We start from the raw sequence: 22,376 nt of genomic DNA, 5'->3' as shown, positions 1-22,376 counted from the left end.
TGCAGGGGAATAATGAGAAAAACAAGGAGGAGTTACCCCCTCAGCCAGGACCACCCCTAAGGTGTCCTGTGCTTAAGTTACCCCCTTGGTTGGAGAATTAGGACCAATAGGGATAGGGATGTGCCCCCCTCCCCAGAGTGAGTGGGCACAAGGAGGGTGTAGCCACCCTCAGGGACAGTAGCCATTGGCTACTGCTCTCTGACCCTAACACACCCGGGGAGACCCTGAAGCCAGCTCTTCAGATTCCTGACGACCTCAAGAAAGAAGAAGAACTGCTGAGCTGAAAACCCAGCAGAGAAGAGGAGGAGACACCAACTGACTCGGTCCAGGTGACCAGCCTGTCTCCTGCTTCGAAAAGATGCAAGAAAAGAAGCAACGCGTTCTTCAGGACTAGCGACCCCTGAAAAACCTCCAGAGGACTGCCTGCATCACCGAGGACCAAGAAACTCCTGTGGACAGCGGACCTGTCCAAAAAGAAGATCAAGAAACCAACTTTAAAGGGACTCTTACCTCACTCCAGAAGCGTGAGTCCAACTACTCTGCACCCGACACCCCCAGCCCGTTTCCAGAGAAACCAGCTATCCAGAGAGGACCCCCAGGCGACTCCAACGACGTGTCCACCCTGGGCTTACCTCTCTGCACCCCCATGATAACGCCTGCAAAAGGAATCCCGAGGACCCCCCTGACCGCGACTGCCTGGGACGAAGATATCCGACGCCTGGAGAAGCACTGCACCCGCAGCCTCCAGGCCCGTGAGAAACCGACCACCAGTGCAGCAACGACCAGCAGGCAGCCCTCATTCTTGCCCAGTCGGTGGCTTGCCCAATAGGCCCCCCGTGCCCTGCCTGCAGCGCCTAAATGACCACTGGGTCCCTCCGTAGAGTTCTACTGAGAACCCGACGCCCTCTTCGCACACTGCACCCGCCGCCCCCGTGCTGCTGAGGGTGTGGTATTTGTGACTACTTGGGGCCCCTTCAGTGCTCCTCCAAACCCCCCCGGTCTGCCCTGACAATGCAGGTACTTACCTGCAAGCAGACTGGAACCGGAGTACCCCGTCTCCATAGGCGTCCACATTATTTTGGCTCCTGTTTGACCTCGGCACCTGACTGGCCCTGAGTTGCTGGTGCTGGGTGTTTGGGGGTTACCCTGAACCCCCAACGGTGGGCTACCTATGCCCCGGAGACTGAACCCCTAAGTGTTGTACTTACCTCAGAAACTGTACTTTACTTACCTCCCCCAAGAACTGTTGAAAATTGCACAGTGTCCACTTTTAAAATAGCATTTTGCCATTTTAAAGAAAACTGTGTACATTATTGATTCCATTCAAAGTTCTAAGTATTACTGTGTAAAGTACCTTTCATTTAATGTACTTAGCTGCTAAATTAATCTTGTGGTTATAGAAATAAACAGAATAATATTTTTCTTTATAAAAACCTATTGGCCTGGAGTTGTCATTGTGTGTTTTCACTTATTGCTTGTGTGTGTACAACAAATGCTTAACACTACCCCTCTGATAAGTCTAACTGCTCGACCACACTTCCACAAATAGAGCATTAGTATTGTCTATTATTGCCTCTGTCAAGCCTCTTGGGGAACCCCTGGACCTTGTGCACACTGTATCTCATTTTAATACAGTATATACAGAGCCACCTTTTTACATGACCTGTGTCCAGTACACGGGCAAAATGGCTTCCCCGCACTTGCGAAGTCCAGTGTAATGGTGCTGGAGTTCGTAGGGGCACCTCTGCTCATGCAGGGGTGCCCTCGCACACAGGTACCTGCACCCTACCCTCTGGGATAGGAGGGCCTACCATAGGGGTGACTTACAGTGACCTGGTGCAGTGACCTGTAGTGAAGGGGTGCATGTACTTATATGGGGGTACCAGTATGCCAACTGTGGGGTGTGCTAAGTCCGAAGCAACCAAATTTAGAGGGAGAGAGCACAGACACTAGGGGCCTGGTTAGCAGGATCCCAGTGAACACAGTCAAACACACACTGACAGCAGGCAATACGTGGGGGTAAACATTCTAAAAAGAGTGTGCTTCCCCACACTGAGGATGGCCCATCTGGAGATGGTCCAATTTTCCACTGCCCAACCTTCCTTTGCACCCACATAACCTACAAAGAGTTGATCATCCCCCCAAAACTCTTTTGTACTATCAAGGTACAATGCCAATGCTCTTTTTGGCCTCAGGCGGTGGAGTCTCTTCTCTTCCTTAAAAGGATGAGGGGGCCCATAAGAAGTAGGCAAGGTGGTGGATCGGTCTACATGAAAGGCCGTAACCACTTCTGGTAGGAAAGAACCCCTAGTGTAAAGCCCCACTTTGTCAGGGTAGATGGAAAGGTAGGACGGCTCAGATGACAATGCCTGCATGTTATTCACCCTGCGGGTAGGTATAATTGCTACAAGGAAGGCTGAGAGGGCAATGGTGGAGAGGCTGGAAAGGAGAGCACGTCAGAAATGTCAAAACCAAATTTACATCCCATTGGGGCATAAAGAATGAGAATGGAGGAAACAAATATGTAAGGCCTTTAAGGGACGAATGTACAATAGGAGATTTAAACAAATAAGGTTGATCAGGCAAAAAAATCAGAAATAGCAGACAAATAATCTCTGAGAGTGCCCATAGCAGAGCCCTGCTGGATCAGAGAATTGATAAATAGGAACTCAGAGAGGGGTGGAAAGGGGGTCAACAAATGCGTCTTTACACCATGCATCAAATTTCTTCCAAAGACAGGTGTATACTGTTTTGGTAGAGGGATACCTGGCTGCCAAGATTATGTTACAGACTTCGGGCGGAAAGGTCGAAAGCTGTCAACTGCTGCTACTTAATCTCCAAGCAAGAAGGCTGAGAGTTGACAGGTTTGGGTGCAGAATCTTTCCCTGCTGGTGTGACAGAAGATCCTCCTGAGGGGCAGCCTGATCGAATGGCTAATGGCCATGCTCAGTAGCTGGGGATATTAGACTTGCTGTGCCCAGTCCGGAGCCACAAGCATAACTTGGGCCTGGTCATTCTTAATCTTCTTGAGAACTCTGGGCAGAAGTGGTGATGGCCGGAAGGCGTACAGGAGGGCTGAGTTCCCCTTGAGATGAGAAGCATCTCTGAGCTATATCTGCCTTGGAAACTCCAACGTGCAAAACTGCTTACATAGAGCTTTCTCTTTGGAGTCAAATAGATCTCTCCACTGCTGAAACAGACTTTGCGCCAGCTCTGAATGGAGATGCCATTAGTGATCCGGTTGATACATTTGGCTGAGTTTGTCTGCTCTGGCGTTCAGAGAACCAGCCAGATGTTGAACCACCAGGGATATGCCCTGATGTTCCAGCTACGTTCAGAGGCTAGTAACAAAGGGTCCATCACTCCACCACAGACATGCTTGTTGCAGTACCACAGGGTGGCATTGTTGTCTGTGAAAACTTGCACCACCTTCTCCTTGACAGAAGGATGAAATGCCTTCAATGCCAGCCGGATCGCATGGAGCTCCAACAGGTTGATGTGGAGTCTAGACTTTGCCAGAGACCAGATGCCTGATCTCCACCTCTCCCAGATGGCTGCCTCATCCCAGGAGTGACACATCTGTCAATATTGTCAGATCTGGTTGGGAAACAAGAGGGATCTGCCCCAGACCAATCGTGGTTCATTAACCACCACTTCAGATCTTGCGCAGTTTCCTCCAATATCTAGAGAGACTGCCCTTATGCTGAGCCCACTGGAACTTCAGGTCCCACTGCAGAGTCTGCATATGCCATCTGGCATAAGTTACCAGAAGGATGCAGTAGCCCACAAGTCCCAAAAGACTGAGTCAGTGTCACAGAAATCTAGGATAGAGGCTGAAACATCGTTATCATAAACTGAATAATCTGGACTGGCCGCTCAAAACTGCACCGTGTCCTGACCAGGTACAATGAAGGGGAGCATCTGAGAAGGAGTCAGGTGTGACTTTGGAACATTTATAGTAAACCCCAACAAATGCAGGAGATTCACCATAGTCTAGAGGTGGGAGACAACAGCCTGTGGTGAGCCACCTTTAACTGCCAGTTGTTGAGATAGCAAAAGTCTGGAACCCCTGATCTCTGCAGATGAGCTTCAACCAGCACCATCACCTTGGTGAACACCTGAGGGGAGCTGGCAAATTGCAGACAGCGCTGATGGGCAGGAATGTGAAAACAGATGTACCACAAGCCCAATGCTACTATCCAGTATTCTGGGTTCAGGCCAGACAAGACCTGAGTGAACATGAGCATTCTGAATTTCTCCTTCATGAGGAAGAGATTGAGGGCTCGTAGATCTAGAATAGGGCAAATACCTCTGTTCTTTTCGGGAAGCAGAAAGTAGCTGGAATAGCAACCGCAGCCTACTTCGGGCACTCTTTCTATGGCTTCCTGGGCCAAGAGATCTGTGCCTTCCTCACAGATAAGGGACAGATGATCCTGCGTCAGCCTGTCCTGAGATGGTGCCATGGGTGCAGAGGTAGTCTTGCAGGGGAGGGAGTAGTACCTTTGGACTATCTGGAAACCCACCTGTCCGATGTAATGGATTGCCAGTGCAGCAGATGATGGCAAATTCTGCCACCAACTGGGTTCTCATGGCGGTAAAGAGGCATACTGGGAGGGTTTGGAGGCTACTGCAGAGGGGGTGACGGTGGACTGACCAGACCTCTCGTCACCTGACTCACAAGGTCTGTGGATACTGCTCCCTCGTCCAGGCAGAGGCTTAGAAGCATGTGTGGCAAGGTGGCTGGTGTGAATTGGTGCGGCAGCAAGCCCCTTCTGTAGAACCACAAAAGGAGGGAAAGGCAACTATGGGGATGAGGGCTGCCATGGGGCCCAAAGTCCTGGCCCTAGCCCGAGATTCCTTGAGCACTAGAGCCCTGAATCTGCCTAGTCCCTGAAGAGACTGGAGCCATCAAAGGGCATATCCATAAGGGAAGCTTGTACATCCCCTGAAAACCATCCTCAGCCAGGCGTAGCGCCTCAGTGCCACTGTCTTGGAAACCGCTCTGCCTAGCAAGTCGGTAAGGTCAAGCCTGCAACAAGTTGTTAACTTTGCTGCATCCCTTCCTTCGGCAACAGCCTGAGAGAGTACCATCATGGCCTCCTCTGGGACCTGTAACAGCACTTGTGCAATCATGTGCCACAGGGTGTGGGAATAAGGGTCCAAACAAAATAACAGACCACAATGTCAGGCTGGTGGAAGAAAACATCTTAGTTCAAAATTAATTTAGCCTCTTGGGTTCTCCTTCCAGGGGAGCAGTAGGGAAAGCGCAATTGGGAAATTGAGGCTTGGACCACCAAACCTCCAGGGGTAGGGTGCTGAGTGAGGAAGGCTGGGTCCCCTGGAGTGGGGCAATGTTCTATTCACGTGAGCCCCTGTGCTGGGTTTGGACTAGGTAATCAAAAGGATGCTTGTGACAGGATTAGTGAACAGGAGTAAGGGTTTGTAGAAAGTGCCCCTTTTGGCATGGTTACCCCCCACCTTTTGCCTGATATTGATGCAGACTTGACTGAGAGTGTACTGGGATCCTGCTAACCAGGCCCCAGTACCAGTGTTCTTTCACAAAAACTGTAACATTGCTCCCAAAATTGGCACACCCTGGCACACAGTTAAGTCCCTTGTAAAACGTACTCTTGGTACCAAGGGCCCTGTGGCCAGGGAAGGTCCCCAAGGGCTGCAGCATGTATTATGCCACCCTTGAGGACCCCTCACCAAGAAGGTGCACACTGCCATTGCAGCTTGTGTGTGTGTTTGGTGGGAACACAAGGTGCCATGCCTACAAACTACTGCCTATGGCATAGGTAAGTCACCCCTCTAGCAGGCCTCACAGCCATAAGGCAGGGTGCACTATACTACAGGTGAGGGCACAGTTGCATCAGCAATATGTCCCTAAAGTGTCTGAGTCCATTCTTAGACATTGTAAGTGCAGTGAGGCCATACTGAGTATTTGGGCTGGGAGTTTGTCATTACGAACTCCACAGCGCCATAATGGCTTCACTGAAGTCTGGGAAGTTTGGTATCAAACTTCTCAGCACAATAAATCCACACTGATGTCAGTGTTGGATTTATTAAAAAATGCACCTAGAGAGCAACTCCCTGTATTTTAGCCTAACTTCTAGCGCAGGACTGACCGGTCTGTGCCAGCCTGCCACTTTCAGACAAGTTTCGGACCACATGGGTGAGAGCCTTTGTGCTCTCTGTGGCCAGACACAAAGCGTGCACTGGGTGGAGGTGCTTCACACCTTCCTTCTGGAGGAACTGTAACACCTGGTGGTGAGCCTCAAAAGGTGAGGCCTCTTGTTACAGGTCCCCAGGTCACTCCAGCTACTGGAGATGCCAGCCCCCCAGACAAAGCCCCACTTCTGGCAGCAAGTCCAGTGGGAAAATTAGGAAAAACAAGGAGTGACCACTTCAGCTAGGACCACCCCTAAGGCGTACAGAGCTGAAGCGACCCCCTCCTTGCAAAATTCTCCATCTTGGTTTAGAGCACAAGGGGCCAATAGGGTTAGGTCTGTGTCCTCCTCCCCAATGGGAGTGGACACCAGAAGGGTCTAGTCACCCTCAGGGACAGTAGCCATTGGCTACTGACCTATGACCCCTGTTATCCCCCTTAAATCCAGGATTTAAGGGCTCCCCTGAACCTAGCTTGTCAGATTCCTGGCAACCTCAAGAAGACGACAAGAAGAAAGAAGGACTGCTAAGCTGACCCCCAGCAGAGAAGACTAAAGACATCAACTTATTTGGCCCAGCCCTACAGGTCTGTCTCCAGCTTCTGAAGCACTGCTACAAAAAGGTGACGCATCCTGCAGGACCAGCGACCCCTTAAAAGCCCTAAGAGGACTGAATGAACCCCCAGAAGACCAAGATCTCCCGTGGATATCGGCCCTGTCCAGAAAGCAACTACAGAACCACCCCGGATATGCAAGTCCTGTCCACTCTGCACCCGACGTCCACAGCCTTTGTCCAGGTGGCCCAACCGACGAGAGCTGGTTCCCAGGCGATTCTGACCTAGAGTCCACCCTGGGTTGACCCCTCCTGTCCACCACGACAACACCTGTGGCCTAAATCCAGGGGGCACCCCTGAGTGGGAGAGAATCAAACGAAGATTTCTGATGACCAAAGGTACCCCTGCACCCTCAGCCCCCTGGCCTGGGGGAATCTGACCACCGGTTCAGCAACGTCCAGCATAAAGCCCCCCTCCTTGTCCAACCTGTGGTTTTCCGGAACTGATCCCCTGGACCTAGTCTGAAGCATCTTTGTGACCAGAGGGATCCCCTATTGGAAAGCATTAGGAGCCGGATGCTGCGTTTGCGCCCTGCACCCGGATGCCCCTGTGCCGCTGAGGGTGTGTGTTTGGTGCTGCCCTGTGGCCCCCCCAGTACTAAACTAAACCCCCCAGGTCTGCCCTCCGAAAACGCAGGTACTTACCTGCAAGCAGGCCTGATTCCAAGTGCCCCCAGTCTACATAGGACTCCATTTTAAATCTTGCATCATCTTTGACCTCTGCACCGGGCCGGCCCGTGTTGCTGGTGGTGGGTATTTGGGTTTAACATGAACCCCAACCTGTAGACATCCTCACACCCAGAGACTGGAACTGTAAGTCTTGTACTTACCCCAGAACTGTACTAATGTTTTTTCCCCTCTAGAACTGTTTGAAAATTGCACTGTCAACTTTTAAAACAGATATTTGCTATTTTCTCAAAAAACATTTAACTTGCCAAATTGAAACAAAGTGGTGTTAATACATATGTTTGATACTTACTTACAAAATATATTTTCATTATATAAAAACCATTGGCCTGGAGTTAATCATTGAGTGTGTGCTTCCGTTATTGCCTGTGTGTGTACAACAAATGCTTTGCACTACCCCCTGATAAGCCTAACTCCTCAACCGTACTACCACAAAATAGAGCATTAGTATTATCTACTTTAGCCTCTGTTAAATCTCTGGTGAACCCTTGGACTCTGTGTACACTATGGCCCTCATTACAACCCTGGCTGACGGGGGAGAAGTGGCGATAATACCGCCAACAGGCCGGCGGAAATAAAATGGAATTATGACCATGACGGTTACCGCCATGGTCATCCGCCACTTCTCCACTCCGACCGCTGGGCTGGAGACTTCGGTCTCCAGCCCGGCGGCCGTCAACAGACAGCCGGCGGTATCACGACCCTGCATACTGCCATGGATTTCGGGTGGTTTGGAACCATCATGAAATCCATGGCGGTAGGCACTATCAGTACCAGGGAATTCCTTCCCTGGCACTGATAGGGGTCTCCCCTGCCCCCCTCCCCCACCCCTGAGCCCTCCCCCCACAACCCCCTGCCACCCCCAAAGGTGGCAGGACCCCCATCCCCACCTCCACCTCCAACATGCACATACACACACCCCCATACTACAACACATACCCGCACACATACAAACAGACATGCACACATTTCCCATACACACAACACACTCCCCGCATGCATACATACATGCACTCACACACCTCCTCTACATACTCACATGCACACCCCCATGCATACACACAACACCCCCTCCCCTAACGGACGATCAACTTACCTTGTCCGCTGATCCTCCGGAAGGGGACGGGATCCATGGGGGCTGCTCCACCGCCAGCACCCCGTCACCAGAACACCGTCACACCGAATCATGGGATGTGATCCGGTGGGCGGTGTTCTGATGACAGGCGGTGAAGGTGGAGAAACCTCCACTTCCCCGCCGACCGCCAGTATGGCTGCTGGTGGCTCATGGCCCGAAAAAGGACGGAGGGCTGCCAGCAGTCATAATACGCCACGCAGAAAACCACCTGCACTGGCGGTCTTCAGCACGGCGGTCCCTTGGCGGTCTTGCAAAAAGACCACTGAGGTCGTAATGAGGGCCTATATCTCATTTGGATATATTATACCGAGCCAGCTTCCTACAGGGTTTGGTGTGGAAACTCCCAGCTGTAGTTCTTCTGTCAAAAGAATAGTCTTGACTGACAAGGGTAGTTGAAGGTCTAGGGCCTCAGCTGCCCTTCCACACCACTGTTGCCTAGGAAGCTCCCTCTTCCACGACCATGGTAGAGATAGAAAGCATACCAGTATCAGAAGACGTATCCACTCCACTGGCTTCACCTTACACCAGTCAATTTCTACCTCGTAAGGCTGGTTCTAAAGACTCCAGCGACCCCTTCCCAATCCTCCCCAAAGGCTAGCCCAAGAGAATAGGTCTCAGGATCCGATCTAGGAGGCAAAGTTCCTGCTCATGATGGAGTCAGGCAACACCCACCTGGATCGGTGTCAGAGTTGGGGATGATGCCGCCGCCAGGAGCATCAGGACTGGCCCCGGGGAAGAGCGAGATGGCACAATGGGTGATGGTCCAATTCCAGGACTGGATCCTTGGGGGCCCATTGATGTTGAGGCTGAAGCCACTGGCGTGGAACCCGATAGGGCCCCTTCTGACTCTGTGGGGCTTGAAGGCGTGCCAATGGTGCAGACTGCCCAGAAATGAGGCTCATGGCCTCATAGAACTGTTTGAGGTGGATAAGGGTCGCTCTGGCTCCCGGAAAGTTGGGAAGGCATGGAGCTGGCCCAGGTTCCAAGGATCGAGGCGTTGAACGAAGACGCTCTCTCATCGCATCGGCCGACAGATGAAGAGTCGTAGAAGACCCTTTCGACTTCTTGCTTTTCTTCTTCTGCCTCTCTTTACCTCATCGCCCAAAGGGCTAGGAATGGGACGACATTGACTTCATACTTGGTGGAGTTGCGTGCTGGGCCACCATTAGCTTTAGGGACAGCTCCCTGGATGCATGGCCCGGCAACTGGAGCATGATTTCTGGTTGTGGTAGCGCTCCAAACACCGCAGACAGACAAGGTGAGGATTGGTCAACGACTTTGATCGACAACAGGCTCTGCAGGGCTTAAAACACATCTTCCTGGATGACATTCTCGACACATCAGGAGGAAAACCGCAAATACAGTCGACAAAGTTGAAAAACTTCAGATGAAAAATGACTGAGGGGTACCTCTTCTCCAGATCAGCGCAGGCTCTGGCAAGGAAAGAAAAGAACTGACACTGGTGAGCCTGGATGGTGCCTACATAGATACTGTGATGTCACTTCCTGCGCGGGTAACGCAATGACAAACGTGAAGCCGATCGATGCCACCTGCTAGGATGCAGGGGTACTGCTCACAAAAAAATCTTCCAGATCCAGTCAGTCGCCTGCCGATAATGCAAAGGTACAGAAGTCTCTATCAGATTTTACAGTAAGGGCAGACTTAACAAATGATAACAGTATAGAACAAGTTATTTACCTTTGGTACAGCTTTTCCTGGTAGAGACTATCTATCCACAGATTTCTCACCTTTTGAATATTCCACAGGTGTCAAACTAGAAATATTTCAGCAGTAACTCTGCACGCCGGAAGGTGGTGCTGTGCAGCTCCACACTGCCGCCTTGTCATTCCAGAAATTACGTGCGGGCCTATATTGGCACCACTTCTGTGCAGTGACATCAGCAGCAAGACTGTCGCTCCTCCAGGGACAGAGGGCCATTTAGAACTTGGTTTTAATGGCCCAGCTGTCGGTTTTCCATCTGAAAACCCGTACTCCACCGCCTCGGCAGTTCGTCCACCCGATATACATGTTGGCAGTCCCATAGGCGAGAGACCTCCCGAGTGCGCTGTCTCTGCCAGAAATCTCCACTCGCATGAAGGGTACCACTGGAAATTGTGGCTGGCAGCAGGGCTACAGCCATTCTTTCAGCCGAGCAGGTTATGATGGGCATTCCCCCAAGGCAACTGTGGCTGAGTTGATGGACTGGAAGGGAAATGAGGTAAAGACCTACCTTTTTCCTGTTACCACTTCTGTTTTCGACTGGACAAGACCTGCTGTCGTTGTTGCTACTGGATCATGGAGGAAACACAACCCCTGTGTCTCTGGACTTGAAGGTGAGCAGTCCATAAGACTTGCGAATGTTGACTTGTCACGTAATATCAGCCTGGAAACAGTGCCACAAAATGCATGTCACAGGAATACTGTTTATTACAACTTGTGACAGGCATTTTCCCCCCTGGCTGTGTTGTGCCTTTACTTGTGCCCTACCTATAATACAGGTGTATCCTCCTCATGTGTAGGTATCTATTGGACACATATCTGGGACCTCACAGTTTTTACTTGGGAGAGGTGTAAGTGGATTGGCTGGTTGTAGTGGAGGGAGCTGCGTGATGTGGTTGTGTCTGCATGTGTGTCCCTTGCATTTGGGTCTGTTATTGGTTGTGTTTGTTTGGGTGTGTGTTGCTGTGTGAGTGTGGTTGTTGTGTTGTGGATGTTGTTGTGAAATGTGTAGTTGTGCTTGTGTGAGTACGTTTGTGTAGATGCATGTGTAAATGTGTTGTTTGTTGTGGTTGAGCTGTATGTGGGTGTTGTGTCAAAATGTGTATGGTGTCTTTGGTGATGTAATACGTTGTGTGTATTGAGCATGTACTTGTAGTAGTGTGGTGGAATGGCAAAGGATAATAGTGTGTATGTACTATGTCATGCTGCTGGACATCTATGGCCAATGGGGTGTGTGTTACTTACTGTATTTCCATTGCCTATGCCATTGTGCACTGTACATTGGCTCCTGTGATGGTCCCTTCCGTCAGAAATCCACTGCCAGTACAAGGATGCCTGAGTCTCCAAACAAGTTTGTCAGGGAAGAAGGATGTGCCTGGTGGATTGACACAAACAGCCTGCAGTGCACTCACAAGCTGTATCGAGCTGATGGCAATGAGGAACACAATTTTGATAGCAAGGAGTCATCAAGGGCATTAGATAAGTTCATTATGACCAGTGACTTAAATAATTGGGGCTGATCTGGCGCCCAACAGATGACCCTTAACCATGCCCAAAGCAAAGCCTTGCTGGGCAAGAGACAGAACAAATAACAGAATGTCACATAAGCCCAGAGGGGGACAATGTGGCTTGGGCTGCACCAAGCCACAAATGTGTCCAAACAACAGGCATATACAGTTTATGTGGAGGAAGTCTGGTTGACAAGATGACATTAAAAGCCTCCAGGGGAGAAAAGGACTTCTGGAGCGGTACCATTACTCCAGGAACGGTACCGAGAGGGGACAATAAAAGTGAAATGTGACTTTGAACCATCCAGTGGTGGAGTCTTCTTATGCTTGGTGACAAATTTTTGCACTGCATTCCCTGATGATCATTCGGTCTGTTGACATAAACCTTGGACTCGTGGCTCAACCCCTGGTACCAAAGACAGACCTGATAGGGCTCTGTCACAGACATTTATTTGCGACAGTCCCTAATGGGATTCAAACATGTAATGTTAGTAGGTGACATCTCTTGCACACTGTAAGAAATTCTGTGAAAATACAGAGACATGTATCTCAGAGAGGTGAGAGGGAGCGCTGGATGCGCTTCTGGTGCATGGGAAAAAAAAATGAAGTCAGCACATAGGAGTGGGGGCTATACAGGCCACGCACATCATTTCCGGAGTGGAACAGCATTAGTGCAGTCACAAGGTGGCATCTTTCGGCACATAGAAGTACTGTTGAAAACTTTCCAGATCCGGTCTGACAACTGTTGAATAATGAAAAGGTGAGGAAACTGGAGCTAGAAGTCTGAATCAGAAGTTGTATGCAGTTTTACCCTGCCTCAATACAATTCCAAATGAAAGCCTAGAGTGGCCATATGGTCACATGTATAGTACTTCACTGAAGACAGACATGTATTTTATTAACAGAAAGTCTCATGAGCTACTAACATGCATTTTACATGGAAGTTGTCTTCTTCCAGTTTTGAATGCACATATGTAAACACATACATTTTTGCGAAGCAGTAAAATACACACACACACCATGTTGCTGTAAAGAGACACTTTCCAAGATTATGGGTTATTACCTGTATTTCTGGATTTATAACTGTAGTTGCCAGAATATTCTCCCAGGTGTCCCTGCTCTGCTTGGTGGAGAGTCTGCCATCAAAGCCAACAGGCCCTGTAGTAGGGAAAATTGAGAAGGATATACATAAACTGCACTGCTGAACACAGGTTATATTGTGGCAGAATAGTGTTTAAACATGTCTCATCATAAAGGTGTATGTCTGGGTCAAAGAAGTGTATGAGACTTGCAATGTTATTTGAAACAAGGCAATATCTAATTAAAAGGGGGAAAGGGGGGATCAGCCACTATAGATTAATGGTGGCACCTTCTGGCATGTACAATTTGCCAAAGTAAAATGTGATCCCTGATGCACAATTATGTGCAACACCCAGAAATACCATCAAAGTGCACTCTCCACAGACATGTGTGTCGCATGCAGCTGCTTTAGGACACTTCACTGAAACGATGAACCATAAATACTGTTGTCAAACTAACTCACAGGAGAATTAGTTATATCAGTAAGAAATTATAACAATTTGAGAGCCTTCCTGAATGGTACAAGGTTAGTTGCTTGTAGTGCAGCTTGTGAAAGGGAACTGTCTCTCACAAACCACTGTATTAAAACACACAGAGATGTCCACCTGAGTTTATCCTTGGATGTAAGGGCACACTAAGAATGTTACATTTTTATGACAGCAGCTGAGACTGATAGATAGTACTGACAAATCCTGAGCGGTACAGAACAACTTACTTACCTTCGGTAACACCTTTCCTAGTAGAAACTATATCTAGCCATAGATTCTTTACCTTAGAGTTATCCCCAGGTGTCACATGAACCATAATGTGCACAAACCACTTGTGTGACAAGACTGAGACCGGTGAGAGGGTATTCCCTATCCTGCAATTGCTTCGCAGAGCGGAGAGGATGGGAGTGTCAGTAAAGTAGCTGTGGCTAGATAGAGTCTCTGTCACATAAAAGGTTACCAAAAAGGTAAGTAACTTGTTCATCTGATGGAGCTAGAGACTTCTATTGGCAGATTCCTTACCTTAGAATAGATTCCTAGGCAATACTTCCTGGGAGATGGGACTGTGGAAAAAATTAGAACTGAAAGTCCTGCAGGACGGAATGGGCAAAGTGCCCATCCTGACGGTGCTGATGTAGGAAACCAGGCTTTTTGCAGATTGTCTCCTCACATTTTGTCCCCATATGGAGTACTAGCTGCTAGTTTTCAACTCTGACAGTGCACTGGGTCCCTGCTAACCAGACCTTGGTGCCAGTGTTTGCTCCCCTAAATTGATAAATGACAATTGTAACCAATGCAAAGACTTTAGCAACCCGGTAAGTCCCTAGTTAATGGTACACCTGGTACCTGGGGCATGGGTATTAAAGAGAGTCCCTCAGGGCTGATGCATGTATTCTGCCACCCTAAGGAACCCACACTCAAACACATGCAGAATGCCAGTGCAGAATGCATGAAATGGTGCACGCCATTTTGAAAACATGCCTACACTGCACACACCCTCTGCATGTAAGTCACTCCTACGGCAGGCCTTTGAGCCCCAAGGCAGGGTGCATTGTACTGCATGTGTGGGAACTTCTGCTTAAGCAGATATATCCTTGGATGTCTAGTTCCATTGCTGGATATTGCAAGTGATCAGGCAGCCTTCTTAAGGACATGTACTGGGCACTGGTAATTACAAATTACCCAGCTACATGATTGCTGCACTGAAACTAGTGGTGTTTGGTATTAAACACCTTGTCTTAATAAATATGAACTGAGGACAGTATCAGATTTATTATAACATGTACCTAGAGGGCACTTTAGCGGTATCCTCTGAAACCCTACTAGTCTCTTAGTTTGCTGGCTGACTGGTATTGACCAGCCTGCCACCACAGTTGCATTTCTGGCACCCTACAGATGACTCCCCGTGCTCTCAAGGGCCAGAAACAATGCCTACTCCGGAAGAAGGTGACCACACCTCCTTCAACAGGATAGCTAGAAATTTCGCATGTCAAAGCCCCTGCCACCTTTCAGATGCTACCCTGGCTCCCCAAGTCCTGCGTAACACCACCCCTTACCCAGAGGCCCATTTGGCACTAGAGCAGGCAGGGAATTAGTTATTCGGTAGGCATGTTTCACTTCAGGTTAGTCACACCCATAAGGTGGGCTGCCTGAAGTTAGTACTCGAGGAAGGGTTCCACCATCTCAAGTTTGGTGAAACTAGGAACTCTGGGCCAGGAGTATGTCGCCTCTCCACAGGAAGTGTTTATCTAGGGGTGTAGCCACCTCAGGGGTAAGTAGCCCATTGGCTAATACTCCACACTCCCCTAAATGCCCCTAAATTCAGTATTTAGGGGCCCCCCTGACCCCAGGACTTTAGATTTGTCTGATGGGAAATGGAGAAGGACAAAGAAGAGCTGTCACTGCGAGAACAGATGACTTTACCAACACTTGGTGCCCAACCCTGCCCTGCTGCTGGAACCTTGACAACTGCACCGACCGACTCATCCAAATGCTGTGCATCCTCCCAAAGCCGTGGATGTCCAGCGCTTCAACAACCAGGCAGCGTCTCCTTTGGGGTGGAGGAGCCATCCCACCGCATCCACAGGCACCAACCACATATCTCCTGTACACTGTTTTGCTGGCCGTCAGGTCCACTGAGGGTGCATCATGCAAGGAAGAGGTTTTTGAGGATATGGGAGGTCAGCCCCATCTCTCTGCTGAGTTTCGAGATACTAGACCCACCAGGAGCCCTCTGTACCAAAACCCTGACTACTGGGACACATGGGCCCACCAAAGCATGTTTGAGTCGAGGCTATCCAACGTGACCAGCACCTCTGACCAAGACACACGAGGACAGGTAAACCCAAACAGTTAGTGGTACTTGGGTCTTGGCCCCCCAGCACCTTACGTCCTAAAGGATACCCTCTACAATCAATTGCAAGTACCCTATGCAGTGTGTTTCTCCCATAGGATGAGCATTACTGGCTCATGGCTCAAATCTGACAGCTTGTTAGTTTTAATTTTAGGAAAGTAACATCTTTTTAGCATGGTTACCCCCAATTTTTGCCTGTTTGTCAGTGTGTCGGACTGTGTTCACTGGAATCCTGCTAACCAGGACCCTAGTGTTTATGCTCTCTCCCTTCAAACATGGCTAACTGAACCTTTTTCACTCCACATGCGGCATACTGGTGCCCTCATGTAAGTCGCTAGTATATGGTACCCAAGTACCCAGGGCATTGGGGCACCAGGGGATCCCCATGGGCTGCAGCATGTACTATGCCACCCATGGGGAACCAATGCAAAGAGTTCTGCAGGCCAGCCATTGCGACCTGCTTGAAAGGGTGCATGCACCCTTTTTCACTACAGGTCACTGCACCATATCACTGTAAGTCACCCCTATGGAGGCCCTCCTAGCCCAGAGGGCAGAGTGCAAGTACCTGTGTGTGAGGGCACCCCTGCATTAGCAGAGATGCCCCTAGGAACACCAGTTCCATTTTCATGGACTTTGTGAGTGTGGGACGCCATTTTATGTGTGTACTGGACATAGGTCACTACCTATGTCCAGCTACATAATGGTAACTCCAACCCTAGGCATGTTTGGTATCAAACATGCCAGAATCATACCCTAATACTGTTGCTACTATTGGAAGTATGATTCCATGCAACCTGGGGTCTCCTCAGAGGACTCCCAGCATTGCTCCTACCAGCCTTCTGGGGTTTTCCAGGCAGCCCAACCTGCTGCTTGAACAGCTCAAGCCCAGGAAGGCAGAACAAGGGATTCCCTTTGGGAGTGGAGGTAATACCCTCTCCCTTTGGAAACAGGTGTTACATTGCTTGGAAGTGATAACTCCTCAAGCCACTGGTATGCTTTGAAGGGCACATTTGCTGCCCTCCGTGCATAAACCAGTCTACACTGGTTCAGGGACCTCCAGCCTCTGCTCAGGTGCTAAAATGGACAATGGAAAGGGATGACCACTCCCCTGTCCATCACCTCCCCAGGGGTGGTGGCCAGAGCTCATCCAGAGGGTCCCTGGGTCCTGCCATCTTGAACCCAAAGTTGGCAGGGACATCTGAGAGCATCAGAGTGGGCAGGTCAGGCAGGTGATATCAGAGCCCCCTCTTGATAGGTGGTCACCTAGTTAAGTGACAAATCCCCCTATTTAGGGTCTCTCTCTTGGGTAGGTTCTCAGATTTGGCTTGAAAGATTCCAGCAGGACTCCTCTGCAACCTCTACTTCGACTTCTAGCCACTGGAACCATGACTGGACCCTCCAAGAACTGACAATCTGCATCCTCGACGATGACTCTGCTTGCAACATTGTTTCCACGGGTCCTTCCAGTTTCTGCAACATTTCCCCAGCTGTGCATCCTCTGAGGATGGAAAGTCTTCAATCTGCACAAGAAGGAAGAAGGAATCTCCCTTGGAGTGAAGGAGACACTCCCCTGCATAAGCAGGCACCAACTGCAACGACGATTGGCTGCATGGATCTCCTCTCATCCTGAGCTGTGTGGATCCTGCATCAACAGTGGTGGTCCAAAGTAGTTCTCTTGGTCCTCTCTGCCAGCTGTCCAGCTTTGGTGGAGGTCCTCCTTTGGCACCAGAAAGTAGCAGGAATAAAAACCACAACCTACTTCTGATGCAGGTGCCATCTCCATGGCCAAGAAAGCATGTACTTCTTGATGAAACAAGGCGAGATTGCCCTCTGTCAGCTGATCCTATGGGGGTGGCATGAGTGGTGGCGTAGTCACAAAGTGGAGGGAGTAGCCCCTTTGAAAGATCTGGAGAACCCAGAGATCTGATATCACTGGACACCAGTGGGGCACATGATAGTGTATCCTGACTCGCCCTGGGTGCCCATGATGGTCAGATGGAAAACTTAAGAAGCCTGGTGGACTGACTGGACTGCTCACTAACTGTCCCACTCTGTCTGTGGAACCTGAGACCTAGGCCACTAAACGGGTAGCAAGCCTGTTGGCCATGGTGCCTTGCAGGTTAAGACACAGTTGGAGACCCCTTCCATGGCCACAAAAGGGACAAAAAGCAGACTGAGGTTGGTGAGGGGCTATAGAAAAGCCCAAGGACCTGGCCGTAGCTCTGCTGTCCATTGAAGCGATCCAGTGTTGAATCTGCCTTTTCTCCAAAGAGGTGAGAGCCATCGAAGGGCATGTCCATGATGGGAAAACTGGACACACCTGAAAAAACAGTTGTTCTCAGCCAGGTGTGTCGCCACAAGGCCACTGACAAGGAAATCGCTCTGCCTAGTGAATCGGTTGTGTCGAGCTCCACCTTATGGTGAAGTTTGCTGCATCTCGCCCATCAGCAATAGACTGGGTGAATATGACTCAGGCATTCTTCAAGACCATACACAGCACCTGTGCAACCAAGTCCCATATCTTATGGTAATAACAGTCTAAAAGGCTTGTGGTGCTCACCGACCACAGGGCTAGCCTAGTGGAAGAGAACATTTTCTTGCCAAAGGTGTACAGCCTTTTGGACTTCCTGCCTGGTGGAGTGACAGGGAACCCACCGGGGTTGATTTGGGAGGTGGAGGATTGAACCATCAACCTCTTTGTGGTGGGGTGCTGGGTGAGTTAACTGGGATCCTCAGGGGATGGGCAATGGTGGCATGCAATCATTCAATGCAGAGGAGCCCCTGTGCAGGGTTAGACCAGGCCCCCAGTAGGACATCCTTAAAGACTTCATTGAATGGGAGAAGAGGTTAAGAAGGGAAGACTCCTGGCTGAAAAAGCTCCACTGTGGGCAACTGAAGGTCCAAAACCTCAGCTGCCCTCAGCACCATCATCGTAAAAGAGGCTCCCTCCTTCGTAGTCATGGTAGCTCCAGAGCCAGGAGGAGAGACCAGGCCACAGTCATGTGAGATGTCTAACCTATTGGCCTCCACCAGTTCCTCATACCAGTTGTGCAGATCCTGCTCTGCTTTAGGGAACTGGTAACCATAAGGGTCCATAGGCGCCTGGGGATAATTCTAAGGTAAGGATTATGCAGCTAGAAGTCTCAATCAGATACTACAAATAAGTGAAATAACTCTGTTAACTATTCCTGTCCCTTAAGTTATGAAATGTAGGAATACTTCAACATACAATTATAATTTCTGTGACAGCCTCATACACCAATTTTTGCAGCTATTGCTTGAATATTTCTGAGTATGACTCTCTCCAAGGTGCCACTTACTTTTGATCAACCATTACTGCAGTTTCAAAAACAGACTTGTAATGTCTTGTTAGTCATGCCTACCTGGGTTGGAATTGTTGACAAGGGCATTGAAGTGGTTTCTCAAGGATGCTCAGCAGATACACTGTTATCCATGGGCCTTGTTTTCAGGTATCATGTAAAATATCAACACTAGTTTGATTTCTTAAGCAAACTGAATGAGCCATACCTATCCATGTCATTATTGGTTTACCGACTTTTAGTTTGATGTGGACAATATTATTTACACTGGTTTGGGTATAATACATTTTTTAAGTAGGCTCTGTGTGACCCAGACTGTCTATGTCATTGCCTGAGAGCCTTACTGTCAGTGTGGTGTGGAAGATGCTTACACTGGTTTGGATGTTGGTGAGGCTCCTTAAGCAAGCTACATAGGATCTGGTGGACGACAACAATGGTCTCATCAGCACTCTTGCCCAGGGTGTTTTTCAGCTGATGCAGGTCCTTTTCAATATGTAGCAGCAAGAAGGTCTCAGCATCCGTTACATGTGGCTTTATGGTACCCAATACAGACTAAAAAAAACAAAGTAACATGTTGTTATAAGGTGACAGTGACCAACTGCTGCAGGTATGCTGTGAAAGACAACAATTTGCCAAGAATGTTTGACACACAATGCACAACAGTGTGAATTACAATCTTAGGACACTTGAGATTATTTAATGTGCACACAGATTTACAGTGCTAACCAACAGCTTTCCAGCTGCACCTCGACCCTTTAAGTGATGCCTTCTGCACTTACAATTAACCCAAGGAAAAGAAGAACTAAACATATAAAGCCTACCAGCATCAATTGAAAGAAAAGAACGGCTAGAAAGTAAAACAGATTATCAAAAAATCTATTGCTGTAGCTTGGAATATTAATTTCTGGGTAATGCAAGAGAAATGGGAAGAAGTGAACAGAAGGGATGCAATATCTCAAATAACTTACTAGCACAGACTACTATTTGAATATGGTGCCCTCTGTATCTGTGAGAAGTGCATGGTATCGAAGGATTTTACAGCAAACTCTCAATACTGCTTTCCTAAAGCTTGACTTTATGTTTTCGAATGTCACACTGAGTTGGAAAATGCCTTTACAATGGAGCTGAAACCACAATGCCATTATCCTGCATCCTTAGAATGTATAAGTCTTAAAAAACTCATGTCTTTACCTAACACAATTTTACCACTCACAAACCTTTACCAAGCATGCCTTTGTGGAAAAGTACCCTCTTTTTTGGAATGGGCCCCCACACCTTTTGCCTGCTATCAGTATGCTTAGACTGTTTTCACTCTGAGCCTGTTAACCAGGACACCAGTGAGTGTGCTCTCTCCCTCAAAATTTGGTTGCTTAGGCCTTTGCACACTCCACAATTGGCATACTGTTGCCCCCTTATAGGCCCCTAGTATATGGTACTTAGGTACCCAGGACGTTGGGGCACCAGGGGTTCCCAATGGGTTGCAGCATGTATTGTGCAATCCACGGTAGTCCATGCAAAATGTGTCTGCAGGCCTGCCACTGCAGCCTGCGTGAAAAGGTGCATGCACCCTTTCACTACAGGTCACCTCACCAGGTCACTGTAAGTCACCCTTACCGTAGGCACTCCTAGTCCAGAGGGCAGGGTACAGGTACATCTGTGTGAGGGCACCCCTGCATGAGCAGAGGTGCCACTATGAACTACAGTTCCAATGCACTGGACTTCATAAGTGCGGGGATGCCATTTTACCCATGTACTGGACACACGTCACTCACTACCTTTGTCCAGCTACATAATGGTAAGTCGGAACCTGGGAGTATTTGGTATCAAACATGTCAGAATCATACCCCAATACTACTGCCAGTATTGGTTGTATGATTCCATGCATTTTGGGGGCTCCTTAGAGGACCCCCCAGTATTGCTCCTACTAATCATCTCGGGTTTCGGGCAGCCCACGCTGCTGCCACCCCACCGACAGGTTTCAGCCGTCCTGCTGCTTGACCAGCTCAGGCAGAACAAAGGATTTCCTGTGGGAGAGGGAGGCAACACTCTCTCCCCTTGGAAATAGTGTGACATGGCTCGGGAGGGGTAGCCTTCCCAAGCCACTGGTATGCTTTGAAGGGCACATGTGTGTCCCTCCTTGCATAAACCGGTTCGCAACAGTCCAGGGACCCCCAGTCCCTGCTCTGGTGCTAAACTGGACTCCTCTTCATCTGTGCTGATTGGGCCTCACTGCAACTTACTGTGCCTGCCGGCAGTGGGTTTCCTGTTGGAGCAGTGACTGCTTCTGTTGGCTCTACCAACTTCTGAGGTTCACCTGTGACTCCCCTCCCAGGGTCGAGTCCCCTTGACCCTGCTGGTCCTCTTGTGCCTTGCAATTCTTCTTTTCCTTCTCCTGCATTTGCCAAGGCCTGTTGGTGGTTTTCCTGCACCTCTGACCAGCTTCAAACCAACAGCCGAATTGGGGCACCATTTGCACCACTTCAGGAACTCCTCTTCATCGCCTGTGCTGCACAGCTGGTCCTCTTCGTCCCCGTCGACCTGGTCCTGCACCCACAGAAGGGGGGGCAGGGGCTCCTGCCACAACCGGACACTCAATCATGAATTGACTTGGTCCCCTTCCTTTGCAGGTCCTGTTCTGCCAGAATCCACCTTTGGGTTCTTCCAGCCTGCTCTGGGTCTTGCACAATCCTTTTTCTAAGTCCTCCGGTTGGTTTTGGGGAAAAACAGATACTTAACTCTGCTCTCCTGGTCGCTGGGGGTCACTCTGGTACTCATCTCTTGAAGTTCCTAGTTTCTCTAGCTTCCCTCTAATGATTCCACATCCTTTGGTGGGGGACTGTATCTCGCATTCCACTTAGTATATGGTTATGCCCTCCCCTAGGGCCTTCACTATTTTCTAATAGTTTGACCAATGCTTATTGCTTTTATGGTCCTTAATGATTGCTAATGTGTATATAATGAGTTTGTTTACTTACCTCCACTTGGGGGGACTGCCTAGTAGTATTCTAGTATTTGTGTTACCATAATAAAGTACCTTTAGTTTTGTAACAATATGTGGTTCTTTAGTGTGTGATAGTGCTGTGTGACTATAGTGGTATTGAACAAGCTTTGCCTGTCTACTAGACACATTTTGGCTACTCATCCACAGCTACCTCTAGAGAACCCTGGCTTCCTAGACATTGCCTACACTTCACTAATAGGGGATCCCTGGACCTAGTATAACGTTATAACACCATAGATGTCCTCCACACACCAGGCCAGCTACCTACAACCTTTACAACAAAAATGTAAGAATTCGGCAGGTAA

General features: G+C 49.2%; 1 protein-coding gene across 2 annotated transcripts in view; it reads right to left on the bottom strand.

Annotated features, from left to right (window-relative positions):
• RNF213 (ring finger protein 213) overlaps positions 1-22,376 on the bottom strand; it is a 1,978,231-nt gene that overhangs the window by 172,358 nt on the left and 1,783,497 nt on the right. For both annotated transcript variants that reach the window (XM_069199724.1, XM_069199725.1), the window contains 2 exons: positions 19,442-19,622; positions 12,893-12,987 (listed from right to left, as the gene is read on the bottom strand). In XM_069199724.1, the coding sequence (XP_069055825.1) occupies positions 12,893-12,987; positions 19,442-19,622 (276 nt within the window). The remainder of the gene's footprint in view (positions 1-12,892; positions 12,988-19,441; positions 19,623-22,376) is intronic.

Source organism: Pleurodeles waltl, chromosome 7 (genome assembly GCF_031143425.1).
Source record: "Pleurodeles waltl isolate 20211129_DDA chromosome 7, aPleWal1.hap1.20221129, whole genome shotgun sequence".
Lineage (NCBI taxonomy): Eukaryota > Metazoa > Chordata > Amphibia > Caudata > Salamandridae > Pleurodeles > Pleurodeles waltl.
This window is presented reverse-complemented; position numbering and strand designations above follow the sequence as displayed.